Raw genomic sequence first — 9,177 nt, 5'->3', positions numbered from 1 at the left:
GCCTCAGGAGCCTCCGGGCAGCAACGCGCTAGGCTAGCACAAAAGTTCCGCGGCGTCCAGAGGCCGCGCCCCGCCCTCCCGTGGCCCCGCCCCTATTACAGGCATCCTATCCTCCAGTGAGGCGCAAGACCAGAGGGTTGGGGTTCTGGTTGCCGCAGTGAGCCTGACCCGAGAGGCTTTGGAATTTGAAGCTCTGGTGGGTCTACTCTCCCGACCAAGCCTGCACTTTGCCTGAGATCGTAAATGAAAGGAAGGATTAATGTAACTGTCGCCTGGGTGCGGTGGCTCATGCCTGTAATCCCAGCACTTTGGGAGGCCCAGATGGGAGGATCACCTGAGGTCAGAAGTTTGAGACCAGCCTGGCCAACATGGTGAAACTCTGTCTTTACTAAAAATACCAACATTAGCCAGGCATGGTGGCACGCGCCTGTAGTCCCAACTACTCGGAAGGCTGAGGCAGAAGAATGGCTTGAATCCGGGGGGTTGCTGTAAGCCTTGACTGCACCGCTGCACTCCAGCCTGGGTGACAGAGCGAGGCAATGTAAAAAAATAAAATCTATCGGTCGGGCACGGTGGCTCAAGCCTGTAATCCCAGCACTTTGGGAGGCTGAGGCGGGTGGATCATGAGGACAAGAGATCAAGGCCATCCTGGTCAACATGGTGAAACCCCGTCTCTACTAAAAATACAAAAAATTAGCTGGGCACGGTGGTGCGTGCCTGTAATCCCAGCTACTCAGGAGGCTGAGGCAGGAGAATTGCCTGAACCCAGGAGGCGGAGATTGCGGTGAGCCGAGATCGCGCCATTGCACTCCAGCCTGGGTAACAAGAGTGAAACTCCGTCTCAAAAAAAAAAAAAAAAAAAATAAAATAAAATAAAATAAAATAAAATCTATCTATCTAGCTTCACCTGCCTCCCTGCGGCTCTGGGTATGACTGGCCTTATGATGAATGTTGTAGGATGGGTGATGTCTTGGGACTGAGTAGGCTGTCCTAGTGCTTCCTTGTAGTCCCCCGCTCTCAAGCCAAGGACTGGGACCAACCAGTCCTCTGCTCTCAACCTAAGGGCAGAGGAGGCCAGGAATGCCCCTTATCAGAGGCTGGGGCCTCTTGCCCTGCCATCCCTAACCCCTGTGTAGGACTGTCCCTTCCAAACCGATCCCCTGGGGTCCTTAGTAAGTCCCACCAGGGAGATTCCCCTAGGCAGTGAAGGATCTCAGCCAAGCTTCTGCTGCTAGAGCCCCAGACCCATCCCCACAGTGCCTCCAATCCCAGGTCTCTGACTTCCCAAGGTAGGGTAGCTGAAGGCTCCCCACAAGCGCAGTGAGAATGCCACACTGGAGGACAGAGCCTGGGGGCCTCCCCTCAGCCACTAATGGTCTAGCTCTGGTCCCCTTGTGACATTGAGAAGGCAGGTGAGCTGGGGAGGCCTTGGCTCCCCTTGGGTAAGTCACAGTCCTTTAGTTTCCTCTGCTGAAACTGGGAGTGAGGATCCTAGCTGGAGATGGTCACTGCTTGAAGGAAGATGTTAAGGTTCAGATAGTGGGATAGACCCAGACTGTCAAGGAGCTTTGGAGAGGAGGCCAGGGGAGTAGGGCGTTAGAACTAAGAGCCAGGCCTCCCGGCAACTTACTTTTCCACCCCACCGCAATTTTCAAGATTTTTTATTGCCCTCTAATGGAGAAATTATTGCAGGGTGTGAGGGGGTGGTGGTTAGGGTAAAGCAGGGAACAAAGGCAGGTTGGAGTGTTTTTTTTTTTTTTTTTTTTTTTTTTTTGAGATGGACTCTTACTCTGCCACCTAGGCTGGAGTCCAGTGGTGTGATCTTGGTTCACTGCAACCTCCACCTCCTGGGTTCAAGTGATTTTCCTGCCTCAACCTCCTGAGTAGCTGGGACTACAGGCATGAGCCACCACGCCTGGCTAATTTTTGTATTTTTGGTAGAGATGGGGTTTCACCATGTTGGGTGGGCTGGTCTTGAACTCCTGACTTCTGGTGATCTACCTGCTTTGGCCTCTCAAAGTGCTGGGATTACAGGCATGAGCCACTGCGACTGGCCGGATCTCCTGTTCTTCAAGGAACAGGCCCTGACCTTTGATCTGTAGCTTCACCACTGACTTTCTAGGTGATAAGTTCAAATCATTTCTTTCTGAGCCTCACTTTCTTTGAGTGGAAAATGAAGACAAAGCCATATTAGATGTAAATATAATGCATGAAGCGTAATTGTGATGAAAAGAATGTCCTCATGTAGACACTGATGTTGAAGAGATTGGGGATTTGTGACAAGCAGCTGAACTGTATCTTATTTGTTAAGGTATTGGGTATTGCTGTTGGGTATTTGGCCCATAAGGCACTGTGATAGAGAGGTTTAGAGTGCAGATGCTGACAAGAAGACTGCTAGGTGTCAGTGCTGGATCCCCTGCTTATCAGGTGGGCAGAGCTGCTGTCTCCTGCTCTTTTGAGTAAGAATTATAATAATACCTCCTCTGAAGGTTGATATTGGGATTAAATGAAACCTTGGATATGAAATTGCGTTTGGAAGTTGGATGGGCCTATGGCGCTTGATTTGGGGATCAGTTCAAACTAAGAAGGGCTGTGATTGTGTGTGTGTGTGTGTGTGTGTGTGTGTGTGTGTGTGTGTGTGTAACACTCAACCCTTAGGCAAACCTTAGGGATTGCTTCTTGGTGTGGGCATATTCTTTCTCTGCCAGTGTTCAGCAGAGGTTTGTGAAGTCCAGACTCCTAGGGTGCCAGGCTTCCTTTTGCCTTACCCCAATCCCCAGTAGGGGATGCCACCTATATCCTGTGTCTGTATTCCCCATCTCCTCCCTCTGGTTGATCTAGACCCCAAATCAGGCTAACTTTCCCTGATTTTTGCACCCCCCCGCCCCTTGCCCCCACACCTTCTCCTCTTCCTCCTGAGATCCCTTTCCCCAGTCTTCTTCTATGAGATGGTCAACCATTCCTTATAGGTTAATGGCTTATGGCAGGGTAAGCCTGTCTCCCTCAAATGGTGGATTTTCAAAAGGTGTGACCTAGTGGAAAGAGAGACCGCCGGCTAAGCTGTGGGCCCTTGGGCAAAGTGCCTTTCCCTCCCAGGGACTCAGTTTCCCCATGAGATCAACTCACGGAGGGCAGGGACCCAGCTGTCCTTCAGAAAAAGGCCTTGTGATGTGGACCGTGTCTGCATTTCCACGTGTGCATTTATTGTTATTGCTCAGTATAGTGTTGAAAAGGCAGACAAATCCCATTAATTACAAAGAGCACAAGCCAAAGATACAGAGAAATAAAGAATGTACAATAAGAGCACAGTCACTTCCCAGCCCCGATTGTCCCAGAGCCCCCCAGAGCCCGGGCAGCTTATGGAAGCTGGAGGCGGCACCATTCCCTCGCTACTCTATTATAAAATATGTGCACACAAGAGTTAGCAAAGTGTGGTGACCCCCGAGAGGAAAGGTCCGGGAGGGAGAGCACCACAGGCATTACAAAACAGACTTAGGGGGCGGAGAAGGGCAGTCCCAAAGCAGCCTCTAATACCGTTTTCAGTGGAGGGGGTGATGGCTGCTGCCTGGGGCTGAGGACCCTCCTCCCCAACGTGGGTGGGTATGATCTCCAAATTAAAATCAGGAGAGCTTGGTTTGGAACTTTGAAAAGGCTTGGGGACTTCCTGCTGTTGTCTGACTTCTGCCCTGGCTCTGCAAGGCCTAAAAGCCTTCAAGAAATGCTCCTCCCTACAAGATCCTCTAATGGTGGGATTTTGGACACAATAGCAGGAAAGCGATTTGGGTGGGAGGCTTGTCGGAGTGCACCAGGTTGGCAGCCTCCTGTAGGTATCCCAAGAGTGGGCTAGGGGAGTGAGGGTTCCGAGAAGGCCCAGGCAAGAACTGCCTGCATCCCAAAGGTGCTGGAGACTCTGAATTAAAGAGCAAGAAGTGATCCCCCGAAACAAAATGAAACAAAAACGACAAAAATTCAGTTCAGGAGAGGGAGACAGGAATAAAAGTTTCTCCATGATGAGAATTAGAAGTGCAGACAACTGGGTCACACATTCTTTCCCAGCTCCAAGCCTGGGAGAGACTCCTCTTTCTCATCTGGACCAGGGATGGATGGTGGGTCCACGCCAACGCAACCAAGGTGGGTGACTTTGGTGCCCAAGCTAGGATTGAGTGGGGGCTGGTGGCCTCTCATGACAACTCCTGGGCTTAGGGGACAGGTGAAGCGATGGGAGGAACAGCAGGCTTCCCTCAAGATCAGGATGCCCTTTTTGTCCCTCTTTATAGGACACAGTCTATTTCTCAGCCCTGAGTGGACAGTAATTACAATGAGTGAGGGGAAGATGATGGCACAGGGAATGACAGGGCCCAAAATTTGGGATGGGAATGGGATGAGGGTGGAGGACTGGGCACAATTTAAAGTTTATGTAGAGGAATAGATGTGAGAGTAACAAGGGAATTTTGTAAAAGAAGAGTGAAGGGACTCATCCCACCGCATAATTAGACATTAGAAAGTGACCGTAGTTAAAATCGTATGGCTGTTGCCAGATGAGACACCCAGGTAAGGGAAGAGAAGAGAAGTTCCAGAAATAGATCCAAGTCTATATAAGACGTCAGCGTGTGGTAAAGATGGCATTTCAACATGGTTGGTGAAAAGAGTAGCTTCCAATAACTGGGAGACCCAGGACAACACAGGCTCAGGGTCCTTGAGCCAGTGCAGTCATTTTAATTGGTCCAGTCTCAGAAACAGAACCACCTCCTCTTGTCATCTCTATGCTGTGGTTGGGACAAGGGGACAAGGGGCGATGGTGAGAAGTTGGTGGGAGGAACAGAGGCTGCTTCTGAGTTAAAGAAAGCTCTGCCTGAGCTGCAAGAAGGAAACTCCTCAGAGCTTTCCCGGCTCACCTCCAAAGCTGAGTGATTCTCGAGCGCCAGGAGTCGCTGAACCGGCTCCCTGCCCTTCCCTCATCTGTTGAGGGGGAGACAAGTTGGTGAGCTTAGCTCTCAGAACCGAATCTGCTACCTTCTCCCGGAGCCCTTGTCCAGCGGGCAGAAAAGAAGCTACGTGGATGGTGCAGTCCCAAACTAGAAAAAAGTATACATTACAGATATATTTACTATGTTCTGTTTGATGTTGTTTTTTGCCTTTTTTAAATCACAGACATTTCAGAACCACACTGTGGGAGTCAGAAGAGCCAGTGATTGAAAGCATAACCATTGCATAGTATTAAATGAACAGAGATGGTGAGTTCTTTATTTACAATTATTGTCTAGATAAAAAAATTCATAAAAACAGATGAATGGTCATAAATTATTTACCCCCTAATGGGGTGAACTGCCAAACGTACCCCATGCTGCTAGATATAGGACGCAGAGTGCAAGCTTTATGTACTACAGTGAGTTTGGACAAACCATTTCCGGTGTGTGTGGATGTGTGTGCAAGTGTGAGAGTGAGGGGTGCGTGTGTGCAAGCATCCGTCATTCCTGACAAGAGAAGACCAACACAAATGTTGGCATTCTTCCAGCGCTCCCTGTTCCCCAAGGCGGGCTCCGCTGAGAACCCTGCCTGGCTCCAAATGGACATGGAGCACAGTGTGCAAACGCAGCTATCCTGATGTCATGGAATGAGGTCACAGACACATGACTGACCAAAGAAAGAGGGAGACGGAAAACCGTGAGAAAGGAAACTCCAAAAAACACCATGTTCCAAGGCTGCCCATGTTTTACACGCACAGGTCTTTCCTTCATCATAGGAGAGCAGCGGGCTGGCTTTGGTGGCGTTTGTGTTGGAATCCAATAAGCACATCTGAGGGCTGGTCACCCATTTGGGCCTGCAGTTTCCTCTGCTGGATACATTCAGAGGTATTTCTTCACGACATTCAGGTGGTACGCTCTTGAAAAGAAGGTCCTCCTTCCAGGAGGATTTTGCCAGGTGGGATGGGCTGACTTTGAACCCCGAACCCTCAAGTTTTTCCACAGCCATCCAGATGTAGGCCCTCCCAGCTGACTATGGCTCTTTTCCCGAGTGGCTCTCATCTTGTTTGCGGAAGAGTTCTCTGGGCCTGGAGAAGGGAAGGGGCCGGGCTGACGCAGCCACTGTGGGGAGGGTCAGCATGAGGAATGGATTTTGCAAGAGAGGCGGAAAGTGTTTGGTTTTCCTCAAAGCACGGGACATCATTGATCATGGTATTCAAAATGTCTTTTGCACTGTACAAGTTTATGGAAAAAGATCATATGCTGAAAAGTCTCAAAGCAAACTTTGTATTAAATACAAAAGTTCTTTTATGAAAAACGCTGAGACCCACAAAGTGCTTAGCAGTTAAGAGGCTGACATACAATTAAATAAGCTCTTATTAAGTGGGATTACTAGTGCTGTTGTCTTGGGGAAAAAATAACCACCTTTTCTCACCTGTGATACTGTAGGGTTTCAGAATGGCTTTCTGTTTGGGAAAGCAAGACTTGCTGTTAAAAGGCTACAGTATATATTGTGACTACAGGAAGACAATTTGGTTTAAAATCACACTGAATACATCTCAATATACACATCATAAGGTTCATTCGGATCTAAATAGTGCAGAGAAAAAGGCTATTCTTCTTCAAAAATAAAAATAAAAGCAGCGAGCCATACTGATCCTCATCCAATATGCCAACAGCTCAGATGCTGCCATTAATAAGGAAATAAACCTGTAAGTTACTAAAAAAAAAAAATCAACACAATACCATTCATAATATTTCAACACTACCTCAATCTCTGTACAGACAGTGCCAAAGAGAACCTGTGTTTGAAATGCTCTTAGTAAACTCAAGCGAGTTTCATTGAGAGAAAAGTCTTCGAGCAGTGCTTTGCAGATCCTGGCATCCTTGGGCCAGATGACCGTTAAGTGTTGCAAACCCAGGAAGCCTTCTCTCCTCCTCTCCCTTCGTCTACGGAGCATGTTGTTAAACCCTCCAGGATGACCACTCGGTGACATTTGGCTTCTGCCTGAGCCTCTCACGGTAGTGACAGTATTGAACGGAAATAGCAGGCAAAAATCAGAGCATGGCTATCATAAAACATCAAGGATGCAACCCAGGGGAAGTGTCTGTCGGGCCGAGCTGTTTTTATAGCATCTCAGCCACCAGTGTTCTTAAACCGTACAAATAGCCAAAGACGTTATCTACAGGTTTGTAAACAAATTACATTCTTCTTTTAGGACATAAATAAGTTAAAATAGAGCAATTTAAGCAGAAACAAGGCAACATGCCGGCAAAGAAACTTTATATATCCATGTATATATATTTATATATATTTATATATATATATATCTACCTATCTATATGGACGTATACAGTCTTGGAGAAGTATACGTTGATATAGATACAAAGAAATGGATATAACCTTGTGAGTGTCTATGAAGTTCTTCGGTTCCATTGGTGCAAATCTACTAGGCGAGTTAAGCTCTGCAATTTCAAAAAGTTATTAAATTAATCTATACAACTGAGACCATGCTGCGCAAGCATTTCAAAAACTCACAGACCAGTGGATTGGATAAATAGTCTCAGAAAAGAGTCTGTTTGCAGTTCCCGCCTAAGAAAACAAACAAACAAAAAAACCCCTCCCCAACCCCCCAAAACCAAACAAGGGGAGGGTTGAAAGTGTACAGTACATTCATGCGGGGGACGTGGTGACTGGGCGGGTGCATGGCTGGTCCATGTCTGGGTGGGAGCCAGGAAGGGCTTGTTTTGGGAAAACCGTTCACTCCCGTAAGCCCCCAGTGGAGATCCCGCCCCTTGCCTCGAAGTGAAAAAAGAGTTCAAACAGCATCGCAGCCAGAGAAAGGGTCTGTTGGTGGAAACGTTGGTTTTCTCTCCAGTATTTGGTTTCCGGTTGTTGCTCGTTGCTGCTTGGGTGAGTTGGGTGCCTAGATGGATGGGTGCCCGGGTGGCGGGTGGCAGCGGGGTCCATGAGGGCAGGCGGGCAGGCGACAGGGTCCTCAGCTAAAGCGACGTCTCCAGGCTGTGGATGGGGCTCCCTGGACTTGAAGAGGTAGCTGATTTGCTTGTGTCGGTCGTCAGGTTGATCCCACTGTCGATGGCGCTGTTGTTCTTGTTGAGCGATGATGGCGGGCTCGAGTTCTGCTTGAGCGCGGCATCTTCTTCCAGGTCGGTGTCGTCAATGAGGGGGATGTGGGGCTGGGAATCTTCGATCCGGAATTCAGGATGAGCCATGAAGTTATGGATGGAGGTTCGAGACTCAGGCTTTTCTAATCCTTCATAGAGAGAGCTACGGAACGCCTTCACGACGCGGATCTGCAAGGGAAGCACAGGGGTCAGGAGCACCGCCCGGGACCACAGACAGGCTCGGGGGACTCACAGGAGGGGCGGGCGGGAGAAGGGGTAGGGCACAGCAGGCGGCTGGAATCCACAGTCGCTGGGTGTTATTGGCATCGACAGGAGGGGGAGAGTGAAAAAGGGGGCTCGGGTTATAGGCATCCTTGAGCTGGGTTTTAAAAATCGCTTTGGTTTTGGTAGAAACTACAGTGTTAGGACAGGAGGAATCACCAAGCACCATCAGAGAGATGATGGGAAACAGTGGTTAAAGGAAGCACAGTCGACTCCTGCGGGCACCCACACCTAGTGAGAGACTGAGCCTTGTTCACTTTGAAGCAGAGGTTCAACCATGCAGACGGGAGGAGGACCAGGTGGGAATCAAGTGGGAAAGAGGAGAGGCTATTAAAAAATTCATCTTAGAAAAACCACACACAGTTAAGAAACCATACAACATGGAACAGGTTACGTGTCACAAACAGAAAAGGAACAGAAAGGAGAGACGGCTGGATGAGCTGGGATGAGAGAGACACATGAGGGCCAAACAGAACGGGAACATCGAACCCAAGGCAGCAAAGCAAACCAAAGCCAACCCAGGGCTTTCTGAGGTGCAGAGCAGAGGCAGCCAGAAAGCACACGGGAGCGGTGGACGGATGACATTCGGGGGCGGGCTGCATGCCACGCGGGGGCTGGGAGCCACACGGCACACGCAGACGGACACACGGCTATACTTGGAAGCCTGGACAATGTGAACGGAGGTCGTTTGTACCCAGCGTTTCTTTCCTTCATGCATTTGGGAGGTAAACACTCGAGTATAGACTCAAAGCCCTGGCCGGCCAGTCATTGGAGCTTGCTTTGGGGTCTCTTATTTCCTGGGGGA

The 9,177-nt window shown here is 49.1% G+C and overlaps 1 protein-coding gene across 16 annotated transcripts in view; it reads right to left on the bottom strand.

The window, feature by feature from the left end:
• Positions 1-3,182: 3,182 nt before the first annotated feature.
• ATP2B2 (ATPase plasma membrane Ca2+ transporting 2) overlaps positions 3,183-9,177 on the bottom strand; it is a 401,304-nt gene continuing 395,309 nt past the window's right edge. For 7 of the 16 annotated variants that reach the window (XM_039478690.2, XM_074404790.1, XM_039478695.2 and 4 more), the window contains one exon: positions 3,183-8,279. In XM_039478690.2, the coding sequence (XP_039334624.1) occupies positions 7,968-8,279 (312 nt within the window). In that variant the 3' untranslated portion in view covers positions 3,183-7,967. The remainder of the gene's footprint in view (positions 8,280-9,177) is intronic. The other 9 variants (XM_039478683.2, XM_039478686.2, XM_039478687.2 and 6 more) reach the window with 3 other exon arrangements.

This window comes from Saimiri boliviensis, chromosome 8, assembly GCF_048565385.1.
Source record: "Saimiri boliviensis isolate mSaiBol1 chromosome 8, mSaiBol1.pri, whole genome shotgun sequence".
NCBI lineage: Eukaryota > Metazoa > Chordata > Mammalia > Primates > Cebidae > Saimiri > Saimiri boliviensis.
The sequence above is the reverse complement of the archived record's forward strand: the minus strand, read 5'-3'. Positions and strand labels throughout refer to the sequence as shown.